Source organism: Silurus meridionalis, chromosome 17, assembly GCF_014805685.1.
Source record: "Silurus meridionalis isolate SWU-2019-XX chromosome 17, ASM1480568v1, whole genome shotgun sequence".
Lineage (NCBI taxonomy): Eukaryota > Metazoa > Chordata > Actinopteri > Siluriformes > Siluridae > Silurus > Silurus meridionalis.
In genome coordinates, this window is record NC_060900.1 from 6,324,788 (window position 1) to 6,341,515 (window position 16,728).

The 16,728-nt window shown below is 36.6% G+C and overlaps 1 protein-coding gene across 3 annotated transcripts; it reads right to left on the reverse strand.

Annotated features, from left to right (window-relative positions):
- Positions 1-1,133: 1,133 nt before the first annotated feature.
- plod1a (procollagen-lysine, 2-oxoglutarate 5-dioxygenase 1a) lies at positions 1,134-13,655 on the reverse strand. 3 transcript variants are annotated; one of them, XM_046870507.1, is made up of 20 exons: positions 13,429-13,655; positions 11,065-11,156; positions 10,834-10,967; positions 10,396-10,559; positions 9,360-9,472; positions 9,178-9,241; positions 8,135-8,232; positions 7,937-8,038; positions 7,174-7,305; positions 6,796-6,917; positions 6,539-6,643; positions 6,232-6,357; positions 5,956-6,097; positions 4,792-4,905; positions 4,625-4,690; positions 4,420-4,524; positions 4,106-4,252; positions 3,184-3,309; positions 2,853-2,978; positions 1,134-1,682 (listed from the first exon to the last, which is right to left on the reverse strand). In XM_046870507.1, exons 1-20 carry the CDS (start codon positions 13,520-13,522, stop codon positions 1,527-1,529), a joined length of 2,328 nt encoding a protein of 775 aa, XP_046726463.1. In that variant the 5' UTR covers positions 13,523-13,655; the 3' UTR covers positions 1,134-1,526. The 3 variants fall into 3 exon arrangements, with proteins under 3 accessions (XP_046726463.1, XP_046726465.1, XP_046726464.1); XM_046870509.1 differs by lacking the exon at positions 2,853-2,978; XM_046870508.1 differs by lacking the exon at positions 3,184-3,309 and having other exon boundaries at positions 13,429-13,653.
- Positions 13,656-16,728: the final 3,073 nt, after the last annotated feature.

Sequence of the window (16,728 nt, forward strand, 5' to 3'; positions counted from 1 at the left end):
CCTAATGCCAAAAGATCAATTTAAAGAAAATGTATACAGCTTCCTGTAGATGGCAGAATAAACTCAGCAATGTAATCATTTGCTTTTAAAACCACCTGCGTGAATTCTAACCGCGTATTTATTTTGCCTAGACTCACTAAAATTACTCGGATACACAAGTAAAAAAAAAATTATTAAATAGTTAATTTCATTTTATTAACATGGACATAACCTGAACCCCAATATTTCTTTTTCCTACATACTCAGAGATGCCCATCTTGCTGTGATACACCTACACAAGTAATAATGTATGTGTAAAATACTGCATGTAATCTAACAACATGGACAGCTGTATTATTTAGGCAAGCTGAATGTAAACCCATTGCCTATATATATATATATATATATATATATATATATATATATATATATATATATATATATATATATATATATATATATATATATATGCCACCTATTGGGCATATTCTGAACTGCAGATAAAATGAATGTTGGTTTAAGGTTTGGTGAAAAGCAGGATAAAATCTGGAAACAACCAACAAATACTCAAAGCCTGTTAAAAGCAACACTAATAACTAATGCTAGTAAAGACAGAGCAAAGATAAATCTAGGATGCCCATTTTAGAATTTTTAATAAATAAAATTTCCCTCCTAGCACCAATACAGCTTTAAATTATGTATCACTGCGATTTACTAAACAAATGCAATGAATTTTAAATAATTAGGTCAAACAGAATGATTGTCTAACTGTTTAACGAGTTAGATTCAAGGAGTATTACTGCCTTCACACAGTGTTCCAGGATCTCGACGGATATCGGAACCAGGCCAGGATAAAGACTGAATTAATGAAAGACTGATCGTCTACTTTTTCTATGTCCTTTAGTCAGTTTATTTTTCTTCCCTTTTCAAAGGTCTGACTGAGACGGCTCTCTGGGAACACTCTGTGCTGAGTCATGGACCTTAAGCTTAATTTGAGAACAGCATGACACGACCAACAGGTACTCGTGAATACAGTGTGTTTCGTCTATTTCAGACTTATTAGACTTACTAACCAGGGTGAAATAAATATTTATCTTTTTACGGTGAATAAAAATAAGTTGTTTTACAGTCAGTAAGACATTATCACAAAAAGATAAAGAAAACAGTCACTTTTATTGATGTGTAAATTTAAAAAAATGACAAGGAAAAAAGCAATGAAAAGAAAAAAAAAAAAAACATTATTCATACATCAGCCATTTCTGAACAGTAGCACCGCTTGCCTGGAAAATGAGTATCAAGTACAAAAACGAGTGTATAAATCAGTTGCTAGAGACCAAATCACTCAAACAAATAACTGCTTTAAAAAAAAAAAAAAACAATAAATAAAAAAAAAAAAAAAAAAACAGGCCTCATTTGTATTGAAAGTACACTGAGTTCAATGTGTTAGTACATTATTATGTATATACTCCAACAGTTGTCATGATTTTTAACGTGCCGATAAATCGATTGTCTTTCTAATAGTACTGGATTTCTTGAAACGTTTTAATTTAAGGGTCCACAAATGACACAGCGATGTATCGAACCCCCCCTGTGGTGGGCAGGCCTTCGTGGTAGTGTGTTAAACGGCCTGGGTGCATAAGGGCCCATCCTTTCCTCGGAGCCTGTATAGAGCAGTCGTATCTGAGGAACCGGCAGCCGCCGCCCTGAACAAAAGAGAACAAATGACAAGGGTATGATAATTAGACACATGGCAATGATTGCCGACATGTTAAATGCTGTATAAGTTACCCTATCCTTAATTCATGTGAAAACATGAGCTTGTCTCTGAAGTTGCACTATATGGAAAAAAGTTTGTGAACACCTGACCATGAGATTCGTATGTGCTTTTTGAACGTCCCATTCCACCTATAGTCTACATTTGCTGTTATAATAACCCTCTCTCTTCTGGGAAGATCTTCCACTAGATTTTGTAGTATGCATTCAGACACAAGGACGTTAGTGAAATCAGGTACTGATGTAGGTGACGTGAGGAGGTCTGGGGTTCAGTCATTCCAATTCATCCCAAAGGTGTTCACTAGGTCTGAAGTCAGAACTCTATAGCAGACCACTCAAGATCTTCCAACCCATGTGAACCATATCTTCATGGAGATTATATCATGTCATGCTAAAACAGGTTTGGGTCTCCAAGTTCATGTGAAAGGAAATTTAACGGCAATATAATCGTGTGCTTCCAAATTTTGTGGTAATGTTTTCTGGGGGGGGAGAACCAAAAGAAAGTCAGGTGTCCCAATACTTTAGTCTATTATTTATGTATTTATTTATAACAGGAAATATGCTAGTTCAATGATGCTAGCATATGGTTTATACAGCAACACTCCCAGATTAATGATTATGCATTATAAATGTATTTAAGCCAAACACATATTCAAGATTTCAAAGATTATAAAACAACTGTCTAAACACAAGTTTAAATTTGCAGATTTACAGAAAGTGTCTTTGTGTTGTAACCATAGATAAAATAATACAAATAAATGAATAAAATGTCAATTACCTGAAGCCGCAATGCAAATTGATGTTAATTTAGCTCTACATGCAAGAAATGCTTATTAATAGCTCAAAAAAAATGAGCAGGAAAAAGTGCAATGACATCCCCAACATAGAAATGCTTTCAGTTTTCAGCCTAAACATGCAGCACCACATATGTTTCTTAAGACTAGACTTCATAGTGAAATGCTTTCATTATTTAAACACATTCATATAATATAGAATATGTAATAATTTATCCCTTGACATATTAAATTCAGTGTTCAAATTAGCTGTGCAGGAAAAAAAGCACCCAACACACACTAGAACACACTCAGGTTCTTACTCACCTGAAAGTCAATCCCCACTTGATTGAGGGCAATGTTTACAGTAAAAGTGGAGGCGTCATGATGAGGCTTTAACGAGGGCTGTTCATCAGGTTTATACCTAACTACAAACGCCAAGTCAAACTGAGCCTGCAAAAACAGACAAGACACACACGAACACACAAACAGGCAAAAGAGGTCATGCAGCATTCACAAACAAGCAGCCCACAAGAGCATCCCACAAGAGCAAGTCAAAGAAGACAGAGGAAAAGCCCAGCTCCCCTGCATCCTTATAGAACCGCCCTTCGTTTTGTGTTTACGGCGCAGCTTGGTCCGCCAAAGGAGCCTCGTTTACCTGATAATCAATGCCTTTGCTGTTGAGAGCTATGTTAATAGTAAAAGTAGAAGCATCATGATGTGGGGTGAGCAGGGGCTGCTCATCAGGCTTGTACCTCACTACAAAGTTCAGGTAGGAGGTACACTAGTGAGAAAAGAGACATTGGTGAGACAAATCTTGTGCTTAAAGGGTGACACTACAGAGGACAATCGAGAAAATTCTGAGTACAACTCAACATTGTGTGTAGTGTGTGGAATTCTCAATGTCTTGGGTGAAAACACAGGGAACTGTCACCTTCCATGTTAGTTTTAATGTGAGAGTGATTCTGATTCTCGAGCACTTCCAAAAAGGCTGTAATCTGCTGATTGGGCAACAAAACTATACAGCGGTCCCCCTGTAAAATCCGCAAATTTTGAACGCACCCCTCCGCAGCCCCTATGGTCCCTTATTGAATTCATCTAGACATTATGTCACTTTAGTTTAATGGTGTGTTTTCAAAATTTGTATGACATTTGTTAGTTTAAAATGTTATTCCTAACGTTTCTGAACATTCCCGCGAATTTTCAGATAATCCGCAACTTGCATTTAGTCAGGTTCCAAATGAGAACCGGCATATTTCCAAGGTTTGACCGCATGTGAATTCTCTCAATATGTCTTTAAATATGTCTATAAATCTTATAGTGTGACTCAGGTGTTAGTGGCTGCATTGTCTTGTCAACCTCTCTGAATAAGTTTGAGTGCAACAGATGTAATCAACTGCACAAAATCATCTTTATACTTTTGCAATACAAACAAAAGCCTGTTGCAATGAATACAGTACATTCCAACCTTAAACCTGGGCACAAGGCAATCCTGCAGGACATAAAAATACATCTGGCATAGAAAAAGATATATTCTATACTGTAAACATTTAAGCTCAGAGAGAGAGGAAAAGCATTACCTTTGTGTAATACCCAGGAAACATTTTCTCTGTCACTGGTGCAATATATTCCAAGAGGAACTTGTGCCACTCTTTATCAAAATTGACCTGATTCATGTGAATATCGATAGTAGGGACGTTCTCGTAGCCACCCTGGATCCGAGTGTCCTGCAAAAAGAAAGCAAAAACAATAAAGTTGGAGCTGTGAAAGTGGGGCGCTTTATTGTGCCTGGTTATTATGGAGCCTGAACAGAACTTATAAAGTGATAAAGGCACAATTATTATAATGCAAAGCTCTTAAAAAATTAAAAAATTCAGGGGGAAAAACTGCATACCACATTGCCACCTCCTGACCACTTCCCATAATTTTCCATTTCTTCAACTAGGTGGTCACAGGCCACTTGGGAGAAAACAGGAAACCAGTATACATCAGGGCATGGCTGTAGGATGGACAAAGATGTTAATGAGTAAGCAAGGTAAATCGAATATGACAAATAAATATGTCCCAATTGACTAACGTTTTCATTCTCTAATACTTACAGTCTCCACTATATTGCCTTTCATAATTTGTGAGTAGTTTGGATGAATGTATCGCTCTTCCCAATCCTGTAAAGAAAAAATAATTTGGTGGAAAAAAAACATTAGCATGTAAGGCACAGGAGCAATATAGCAATGTGATTTTAGCAATATCTAAGATTCCTACGTACCACAGGGTTATCAAAGATCTGCCAAAGATCGTTGTGAAGGTGATCCGTCTGGTAGTTTTCTGTATACAGGATTCGGCCATAAGTATGCATATTTGTTACGAACATGAAGACTCCCTTAAAAGGAAAAAGAAGGATTGGACTACATTTATAATGCGTTACAAGCTTTTACAACTATCTACATGAGACCTAAACATTGTTTCGAAATAATGTATACCCTGTATTTACATAAAATTTTTACTCCATATTGCTTAATGGGTTTGTGTATTGCCAGAAATCCATAAATTAATCAATATGTGGATCTGCTCTCACTAGGGATGGTAAGATTCACAGATTCGCATCAGTGCATCAGTATAAAAGTTAGCGATGGGATGTATCGATTTAAAAAAGTGTACATTGGATTTAAGTTGGCATTGGTATCGCGATGCATCGTTTTTAAACATATTTGTATTAGTAAAAAAACTTTTTACTTGAAAAAAACTATATATATATAATTTATATATAATTATTGGTAGATGAGCTACACTAGTATTATTTGTAGATAGAAGAAATCAAGAAATCAAGAAATCTTTTTTTCCACTACAAAGGCCTGTTTGAGAAAGGGCCATGTATTAGAAGTCAGAAGGCACTTAAGTAAATGTATGATTTGCTGTCTGTCTGAAACAAATGAAATGATTTAATTATTAGCGGTATTAGTATTTAAACCAGAAGAAGGTGTTGCCTTAATAAGAATGCATTTGTTTAAATTATATTTGAACCCTACAGGAGCACAGCCTGTTGTGTGTTAATGTCTGTTCTGGTATGCTTTTCTGTGCAGCAGAGCTGTAAAGAGTGGCTATTTTAGTTATTGTAACCTTTATGTCAGCTCTAGCCATTGTCCAATGAAAGCTTTTCTGCTTATAGCACAATAGAACGCCATTGAATTTCATCTCACTTGATATTTTTGGGGGGTTTTCCCCACACCATTCTGTGTAAAAATTCCAACAAAACAGCAGTTTCTGAAATACTCAAACCATAGCAATAGTCAAGGTCTCGATTTACATTTATGTTTATTTATTTATGATATTATATAACCTATTTTGCACATCACCTCTATGCAGTGGTTTTCAGAATGATTGTTGTTCCTGTATCCTGTTAGGTCTGAGGAAAAATTGTCAGTGCACTGACCTGATCCCGCACTCGGGAGCAGAAAGCCATATCTGGGTCGAGGGTCGCGGACTGGAAGAGATCAGGAGCCTTCAGCTCGTTCCGCAGTATGTCCGCTCTCAACAGATAGATCTGAGACACATATGGAACGTTCCAGATACCTCTGGGGGAAAGCATAAAAATATATTACATTATTCCAATAAAATCTGTTAGTAAATATGCTACTAATATATTTTACGCACTGATCTCTCTTTTAATAAATTGTCGGTCAATTAAAAAAGTTACACTCTGACTTACACTCTGCGTCCCTGAACAATGTCCACATAATCTTCAGACCTGGCGTAGTAGCCATCAGCACTAAGAGCTCCCCAGAAATTAGACCACAGACGACCAGGCTTGCTCATCATTGGTGCTATGAATGGCCTGTGGAGAAAGAATGAGACTGTGATTTCAAAATGACCACAAGGACTAAAACTGGTTTTAATAATGAAGTCTATGTGCCTCATGAAGCAGAAATAAATCTGATTGTAATAAAGTTGATCACAGCATATTCGGTTCATGTATCCTGTTGACATACATTTTTTAGAAAAAAGGTCTCACTTACTTGTTTAGCTCGATTAGTATCTTAAGCGCATCTTCGTTTTTTAAAACCACATCTGCCTCCATACTGAAGAAGTACTCGCAGTCAGGGTCGTCTCGACACATATCGCTACGAGAAAAACAAACCAACAGTTATTGCTTCTTATTGTAGAAAAAAACTAATAGTAATTACCTTCATTCCAGGCCTAATCCACAGGACATGCTAGACTGGGTTATTGGGCTGACAGGAATTCATGAATGTCATTGGCATTTAAAACTCACAAGCCTATATTGCGTGAGGTTATATGGTCAACACCCTCATCAGGCCCAATCATCTTCACAGCTTGATACTCGGCCTCGTGATTCTGTAGAAATGCGTGGACGTGCTTGTCATGGTGGGGCTCCTGGAAAAGAATGCAATACGATAAATTCAAATATATATATATAAATATATAAAAGGCATTTTTGTTGTATAAGGCATGTGTGAATTGTATTACATTTGGTAATTTGATCATTTTTGCATATTATATCAGTCAAACTACTACCCAGTCTACACAAATAGACATTAAGCTTTTCTTTAAAAAATTTTACATCAAGCATCATGAGTGCTGTTTGAACTGTTTGCTGTATAAACTGAAATGATGAAGAATAACGTCTCACCTGGTTGTAAATGAAGAGTTTTAAACGGTTTTTGGGATACTTGAGATGGAAAAGGCGCTCAAAGAAGACTGTTAAGAAGGGAGTGGGCTGCTCAATGAAGATGCCGATGACGACTCCTGGATACTCGCTCTCCTGCAGAGGAATGATAAGCTTATCCACAGCAACCATCCTTTATTAAGTGTTTCTAACTAAGCAATATTTTAATAGCACTAAATAGCTAATAAATTATAATAAACTGATGATAAATAGGATAAATAAATGTATTGCATATTAAGGCTTGTACATGTACAGTAGGCAGTCGTGGTTGGTTGCTTATTACGCTCAAAGATCATATGTAAACCATCTACAGCTACAAGTTTAGTATATGGTTGTACATGCTGGATAATGATTTTTCTTATGTACCTTATTAAAAAAGGCAAGTTTATTTGTAAGCTTGGAGACAGTACTTTAAATTATTTGAAGTATTATATACAAACACACCAAAATAAATAAATGTGGAAAACACTTGCCGTCAAAATATTACTACATTTAGGTTTCACATTCTTTCAATTATTCACAAAAAAAAGCACATATCAATTATTTACCTGTAACTCCATCTAAACTAATTAGGATACAATATAGTGTCAATTTAGAGTGAAAAATCAAAAGTGTTTCTACATTCATATATTTATTAAACTGGGAAAATGGGATTCTTTTACCTACATGGGCTGCCATAATAGGAAACCCAAAGCAAAAAGCTAGTGTTTCAAAAGTAAATTTCCACCTTGAGTCCTGAGAGAGGCCTCAAGTCTTCATTGCAAACCGAACAGCCAGTCTCAAAGGTCCAGACTTTCGGGATGTAGTTGCCGAGGTAATTTATCTGAAGCTGAAAAATGCAAATGGTGGTGAAGATCTTGAGGCATTAATGACAATAGTCATATTCATAAATAAATTTAAAAAATAAATAAATATGAATGTTTACCTTTGTAGGCCCATTTCCATGGACAATAACTGGGAGGGTGTCATAGAGCACATTTCTGGCCCGCACTCTTCCGTTCTCAAACTTTAATACAACTTCATCTGCTCAGGGGAAAAAAAACCATCAGCAATCCCTTTCATGCTTGTTTTTGTAATAATGAATACAGTGTGTTGTTTAATGACCCCAAAAGATACTCTTTCCACTGAGATAAAAAAAAGAAAGCTCTTTTGTCTGGCACCATTTCCTCCATATTTTTGCATTTATCTAAACACAGATCTCTTGCACCAAAGGATTCTGGCATCTTTTATCTTTCAGTACCGGAAAGACGATCAAACTCAACTAAACATCTTGGGCTGCTGCTTAAATATTTATTGAGGCTTATTGGCAATATAGAAAAGATTTTATTGTTTAGTTCCACCACCAAAAACACAACAGTATTTAACATCGGGCAGATGGCTCATCATTAGTTACCCAGAAGCCCAGCTGTTTATATTGGCTTTAAACCAGTTACTTGAGTGTGAGAGCTAAGGCTCTGTAAGCAGACAGAAGTTTCTCTTAACACCCAGCTATCGCAGGTCTGAAGTTCCAAAAAATAATGAATGGTGGATTTGCGCTCAGCTGGCCTACGTGTGCACAGGCACATCCTACAGTTGACTCTCACATTCCACTCCCCCAGGCAAACGGAGGCAGGCAGGAAATCCAGGGCTCACAGAGGCTTGGATGAATGCCAAGACTCTAGCTTCCACTTCTTGCAGCACAGCCCTCGTGAAAGAAAAAGTGCTCATGCTCAATTCTATGTTGATCATCAATTCCATCCACTACCTTTCCATCAATATGTGCCAAAGCCCATTAAAAAGAAAGTTTACAGCAAAGGGTATTTTTTTCAGACCTTCATAGTATAAGGGTTTTATAGGTGATAAAAGCTGCACTGTTATTCACTGTTCTTGGAATTGTCAGCAACTTTACTTCTCAATAAAAAATGGGTCAGGGTCTTCTCTTGTACTGTTTTTCGCTTTACTGTGTCTACATGTACAACATACACTCACCTAGAGCTCCATCCAGGTTCTGGAACAACCTGCATTTGCTGTCAAGAGTTATATTGATCGATTTCTATGGAGAAAATGACAGAGGGGAGATGCTCAGCACTCAAACACGTTATGGAAGACAGGAAAAAAAGAGAAACCACTTCTTTCTCATACAAAACTTGAGTGATAAAGATTAAGCTCACCCGCTTCTCAGGATTGATATATATTTTGGTAAAAAAGAGCTGGTCACTGTCATCATCTTTCCCTGACCAATCAGAGACCATCTCTTTAAGGTTAGGGGCATAGCCGATGAAACCTGGATGAGAGGAAGAAGCACTTAGAGTGATACAGCAGAGACTAAAGGTAGAACAAATGGCATTGTGATACGGTTTCCTGTCTTGTGTTTCCACATCTGATTTTCACATCAATACTAACAAGTAAACGTTGCCAGATTGTGTCACAGCTGTTAGCTCACTACATCAGCTCATATCAATGCAAAAAAATAACTGAACACAGCCACGACTGTCGAAGAGATAGTATGGGGGAAAGGGGCAGGAAGATGTTCAATAAATGTTGCAAAGAAAATGAATTCCTTCTTTAAATATTTTTGACAATTTCTTGTCAATTTATAAACTGTAGCATTCAGCATTATTCCTAATACTGCTAAATTCTCATATCTGATTGGTCCTTGTTATTCATATTCAATCACAGTTCCGGCTGCAGGAATCGTTCCAGAAGACTATAGTTTTTACAGTATAGTAACCACAAATCCATATCAGCTTTTATAGATAAGTCATTCAGAAATATCATTCGATTTATGTGTTTGTATGGTGTAATAATGTGATAAAAGGAGCTAGTAAGAATTTTATGAACATCTCACATGTAACTCTGAATGCATTAAAAAAAATCCTTAATAATTAAAGAAAGAAAGAATAAATAAACGTATGTGCTTTTTGGAAGATAATCAACTTTGCTACAGTGTCCACAGCATGACATGAAGCAACAAACCATCCCTAAATTACTTATTTTCTAATACTTGCACTTAAATTGCACCTTGCTTATAAATGTGCTTTCTTTACTTAATTATCACTTATATGAAACAAAGCAAAGTTGCCTGCCCTGGTTTTGGGGCACCTCCTGTCCAGGATCTCTATTCTAACACACAACTGAGGAACAGCTTCAGGTGCTAACAGCTTACATAACAATTTGTGCTAAGTTAGCAATCAAACAAACGCATGCCTCCTGCGCCGAGAAACCTCTTCCCTTCTCTGACATGCGGGTACTTGTCTTCTAGATGACGATCTGGCCAGATGAGGGTCTCAGAAGAGAATAACACCTTGTGCTTCGTCTGCTGGAACTTCTTCAGGAGTTCTTTTGGGCCCGAGGAGAAGATCACATCATAGCTGCAGGGCATCCAAGGGCAAAATTAAGATATAATGACTTTAATGTGTAATGGGTTTTTTAATGTAATTAATTGTTTTGTGTCAAACAGAATCACTTTTTGCACGTTTTAAGCATTCTAAAACAAAAGTATTAATAAAAAGAAAATTATTCATGCAATGATTCAGGCAATTCAATGCTCTGGCCCTGTCCTGAACTATAGTTTTTATCTTGGTGCAATGTTATCTTTAACGGACGCATCATTTTCTAAAATTGATCACACAAAGGAGTAAATACCTATCTACAAAAAGGATGATTTTATCCTCCTCCTTTATGCTGTCCAGGGCAGACTTCAAAAGTCGTACTTTCTGTCCTCCTCCAGGTGCAGACATGTAATCCCCACCTGTCCATTTCTCACCCCTCCCAAGAACCTAGGACAAAAGGACAAAATAAAGGATTGTGAGTTTATCATTGTGTGCAACAGTTGCTGGACTGTAGATGTATCATATATCTGCTTTGACACTGTACCTTAACTGTGTAGTTGAAGTGACGTGCAGATCTCATAAACCGCTTAAATCCATCGGTTTCTTTTGTAGCTACAGTTAATACAAGGAGATTTCCTGTGGAGAAAGAAAATGACATGCAGAAATGGCATTATTTTTACAATAAAGTCATAGGAGAGCACTAATGAAAGTACACTGTTTGAATAGGTGTCATGGAGTTTAATGTTTTAATGTTGGAGCGTAATTTCTTTTAGCGTGCATGCAACTTTCCTCTGCTTGTAAAAATGGAATGTGGGCCTTTTTATATTCGTAATTACTGTGTACTTTCCTAACAGCTTATAAAAATTCTGAAATAAACTTATAAGAACCTTTTTTTTTCCTCTATCTATTTATAATCTGAGGGTTTCGAATTGATTTGAAGCTTGGTAAAAGGGTGAGAATGTTACTCGCAGTGTTCCCCCCCGAAAGTGTAAGTGTGAATGCAAATATTTGAGATTGCTGATAATGTGCACTTCAGCAAGGAGAAGATCACAGGTTTAAAGTCATTCATCCATTCATTCTTCTGAAACATAATAGGCTCAACAAATCTAAAACAACTACCTGATATTATGATTAAACTGTATTTTTGGGTTCATAATGATACCTATTTTGTACTCCAGACATTATATTATACCTGTATGTTATTATAATGTTCCGAGTCACCTGATCTTCTGGCTAAATAGTGTTCACTTTACATGAAGAATAAATGACATACTAAACTGGCTTACTGATTTTTATTTTATTTGACAAAAACATGCATTTTTACTTTATTTAATTTCTTGCAAAGATGCACATATGCCCTCACTTCTAAAGATGTAAATCTCAAAAATAAATTCAACTTATCAGATGAAGATTTTGAACAGATAGTTTAAAGCATTGTATTAAAAAATAATATTGTGAAAAAAAAATTCTTATTGAACCAAAGGGAACACTTTGATCCAACTAACGCCTAACCCTGATTACGTCTAGATTACATCCTGTCTCACTTGTAAGTATATTTCGATGTGCAGCAAATTAATAAACTGATCAGAATCACTTTTATTAAGTTTATTAATAATTAATTAATAAAAAAGAATTATTTCCCATGTGCTGGTGCTGTAAAAAATATATTAAAAAATATTTTTTTTTAAAACAACAAAGTGATAAAGTAAGAAAATTAAGAAGGTGTTGCATAATGGCTTATATGTCATTTTCTTTCAAATTAATTGTTTTGTGTCTAACAAGATCCTTTTTCACGTTTCAAGCAATAATGAAAGAAATAATAAAAAGCTATTTTTATGCAATGTTTTACACAATCCAACATTCTAGCTCTGTTCTGAACTATAGATTTCATTTAAAAAACAATAAAATAGTGAAGTGATAAATTAAGAATTAAAGAAATATGCAATAAGTGTCTTTATAAGAAGATGTGATCAAATAAGGTGCTTCATTTGGATCTGAAAAATCCTGGAATATAAGAGCCAAGAACCAAAATGTTAATCCCTGACTCTGTGTGTGTGTGTGTGTGTGTGTGTGTGTGTGTGTGTTCGTTCAGTAGGAGCTCTCAGAACTGGGGAACCCTGCAGCCTACGTGCCTTAAGGCTTTTGAATAATGGGAACCGGTTCCACCTTTTTTTTCTCTTTGCCACGCATTTCTCCAAGTTTAGTGAATGAATGCAGTTTATAACAGTATTAATCAGGAACCCTGTTCACTATCCACTATCTGGAAATGTTTTTTTTTTGCCTATTCAGCTTTCAGGGCATGAACAGGAACCGAAACTATAAAAAAAAGCGGATCTTCTTAACGTGACTTTGTACTCATTCCAGAAATCAAGTTGTCTTTAGTAAAGAATATTATTTACAATTAAGCAAAAATCACAAAAAAAGAGCGGAAAGCTTTTAATTTGCTGTAAATTCTGGACGGATGAATTTAGGTGTTGCACTGACACAGTAGTCTGGAATAACATTGATTTCGCAAAAATAAAGGATTAAATAGAGATATTTCGGCGATCCGATGTCTCTGGTTTTATCCACATGTCTCAGAAAAGGACCCTAAGAATTATGTATAAAATAATATAAATATAAAGATATACTGTAATGAACCGCTTCCACAGCATAACTGTACTGGCTCTGGCATGTACATACCACGTCAGCGCCACTGAGCTCAGCACGCACGCGTGCACACATACACACATGCGCGCGTGCGTGTGCAAACGCTACACTTCCCCTGAATTTGATCTTTGGCCTTAATCCTTACGTTTATTTTTTTTTATATAAACATCGATATTTGATCAAACAGCTACAGGAATGACTGGTTAACGCTACGTTTGCACAGCATGCCTGGAGTTTGCACATAAAATCTCATCCTTACCTTCAGGAATTGGTCCCTTTGGCTCACAGTGTAACGGAGAAAATACGTTCAAGCAAACGAGAACAAATAAAGCTGATAGAATTTCAGTCTTCATCTTTTCTCTCTTTCTTTTTTATTTTTAGCTCACTCTCCAGAAAACAAGAGTACACCAAAGGCTGGAGTTGTTTCGAGTCCAAGTTAGCCTAAGTTATATAAACAGAGCTAAGCCCACCCTTTCCAGTGAGACTGCCCCGTGCTACGACATTTTGCTATATTAGCATACAAGCATAGTAAAAGCAGGGAAAGGACACAGGGATACAATCATCATGCAGTGATTTGCTTAAGGCGCACAGCTTGAGCACAGCTTTTTTCTTTTGATCCAAATCACACCACCACGTCTGACTGGGAAGTTAGGTGGTCTGGTACTAACACAGTATAAAACAAAAGTAGTGAAAAGAAAGAAACCATGTACATAAGCATACAGTAATCTGTGATAAGGGTTGGGACGTTTTGTGTTTGAGACTAAGAGATTTGGTAAAATGATTTATATTCTGTTCTTTTACCAGCAAATCTTAACAACAATGGACCTGTAATGAATGGACATTCAGTGCCACCTAGATGAGGATGGATTCCCTTTTGAATCCTCTCATGGTTTCTCCCTCATGCCATCTCAGGGAGGTTTTCTGTGCCACTCTGTCGCTCATCAGGGAACAATATGACTAATATAAGGAACAAACATATAGGCACTAAACTACAATAAAATAAAATACATTCGGTTATACAACTTTATAACCGTGTTGTCGATGTAAAGCTGCATTGAGACAATGTCTATTGTTAAAAGAGCTATACAGATGAAAATGAATTTGAAAATTTAATTGAACCAGCCAAACAACAGTACATCCATGACACAAAATTTACCATATTTGACTGATACATGGTGGATCTTTCTGGTGTCACCATGAAGAACATGCAACATATGATGATGTACAACAAAAGCCAGCAAGTCAGGTCTAGTTAAGTAGGCTTTACTGTCATTCCAACTATATACAGTACAATACAATACACAATAAAACGACAAAACATTCAACCAGGACCGAGTTGCTACCGGAAACAACACAACTAACACCATAACACAAAACATACATAGTGGAAAAAGAACAACATAAACAGTGAGACAGTAGACACTAAATTGTGTGTGTGTGTGTGTGTGTGTGTGTGTGTGTGTGTGTGTGTGTGTGTGTGAGTGTGAGTCCAGTATTTTTGTGTTAAATAGCTTGTGAAAAGATGAAAAATAAAACCAAAATACATACTGGCTTTTACTGGTGAAGACTTTTTTTTCCTATTTTTTTAAACAATTTTTTAGTTTTTTGTTGATGTGCAAGTTTATAAGAGGTGCACTGAATGTATCCTTACAGAAAAATGATTGGAATGTAATGAAAAGCACATCTGTTCATTACAGCACATTTGATTGGATTTGTTGTTTTTTCACCTATTTGTGAAGAAACAAAACAAAACAGAATATCAGACACATCTGGTGGGGATGAGCCTTGAGCAAACAGAACTTATTTTAATGTTTGAGCCTGAGTAGCTTAAATATGGGTTTACTGTTGCATTTAATGTTTTGATGTAGTCACACTTATGTAGTCCTTTAGTTAATGTGGCCTCATATATTCCTCAGCCAGGGGCCATGCATTAGCTTAATGTAGCCCTAGGCAAACCTGTAACTTTCACTAAAGCGTCTAGTACTTTACAGTAGTTTATTGACTAATCATGACCCAGAAACACCTACTTTCATGGGAAGAGCCCATTTTATTGTCACTGCAAATAACTACCTATTGACTTTTCCTGGAGAGAGTCAACAAACACCACAGAGTGTCATGTTTGTTCTTTACTAACAGCTTATGAAATAAAATAAAAAAATGACTTTAAAAACATAGTGTTCACTTCTACAACTTCTACAACAGGTCACGTCTGCTCCAAAAGGCACTTATCAATGTGTTTGATATTGGAAGCCAATGCATACTATATGTAGCCATGTGCAATATTGTAAATACAGTGATACTGCAAACTACAAGATTCTGAAGGTTGTGGCCAGAAATGTATAAAATGACAAGCCTATATTGATTCTGCAAGGAATAAAGCAATTTATTATTTGATTAATAAATAAATATGATAAATTATAAACTAGTAGTAAGTGTGTGTGTGTGTGTGTGTGTGTGTGTGGGTGGGTGTGTGTACAGTATCAATCCTCACATTTCAGCAACCATTGTAGTGTATCTTTTCAAGGAAAATACTATAGAAATGAAACTTGTATATATTTTAGATTAGTTGGCCAGGTCATACAGAGGTTTTCCCAGACAGTTTCTACTTTAAACAGAGTAGAGAGCAAGAGTCCTTGTGCTGTGCGTCAGGTGCAAAAGCTGGCCTCATAAAACAGACGCATGAGTGCTTCCAGCATTGCTTTAGAGCTTGCAGAAGCGGAAGGTCCACTTGTCAGTGCTCAGACCATACACCGCAAGTTGGTTTGCATGGCCATCGTCCCAGAAGGAAATCTCTTCTGAAGCTGGCTCACAAGAAATACAACAAAAGGTTTTCTGAAGATAACCTGTGCAAGAACATGAATTACTGGAACCATGTCCTGTGGTCTGATGAGACTTAGATAAACTTAGATCAAAAAGATTGGCTCAGATGGTGTCCAGCATGTGTGGTGACACTCTGGTGAGATGTACCAAGAAAATTGTGTCTTGCCTAAAGTCAAGCAAGGTGGTGGTAGCATCATGGTCTGGGGCTGCTGGTACTTGGGAGCTACGGTTCATTGAGGAAACCATGGATTCCCACATGTACTGTGAAGCATAACATGATGACTTCTATTCAGAAACCGGCCGAACGGCAGTTTTCCAACATAATAACGACCCCATACACACCCTCAAGATGACAACTGCCTTGCTGAGAGTGAAGGTGATGGAGTAGCCAAAAATGTCTCCAGACCTGAACCCTTATGAGCAGCTGTGGGGCATCCTCAAGGAGAAGGTGGAGAAGCGCCATGTTTCTAACATTCAGCAGCTCTGTGATGTCATTTTGGAAGAGGGAAAGAGGATCCCAGCAACAACCTGTGCAGTTTTGGTGAATTCCATGCCCAGGAGGATTAAGGCAGTTTTGTGAAAATATTATAGGCTTTAAACCATACAATGAAAATAGATACATGATATAGCGCACATGGGGGGGAAATACAACAGGAAATTATTAATTAGCCAGTTTATCATGATCAGAAAACTAAAAACACAGTAATATAAAAAATAAAATTAATAATTGCGAAAACAA

Excerpts from the sequence above, each read along its gene's own strand:
- plod1a (XM_046870507.1), bottom strand. The coding sequence starts at position 13,522 with ATGAAGACTGAAATTCTATCAGCTTTATTTGTTCTCGTTTGCTTGAAC. Across the intron at positions 8,039-8,134 it reads ATGGAAATGGGCCTACAAAG|CTTCAGATAAATTACCTCGG; the intron begins GTAAACATTCAT and ends TGCATTTTTCAG. Across the intron at positions 4,253-4,419 it reads GGTCAGGAGGTGGCAATGTG|GACACTCGGATCCAGGGTGG; the intron begins GTATGCAGTTTT and ends TTCTTTTTGCAG.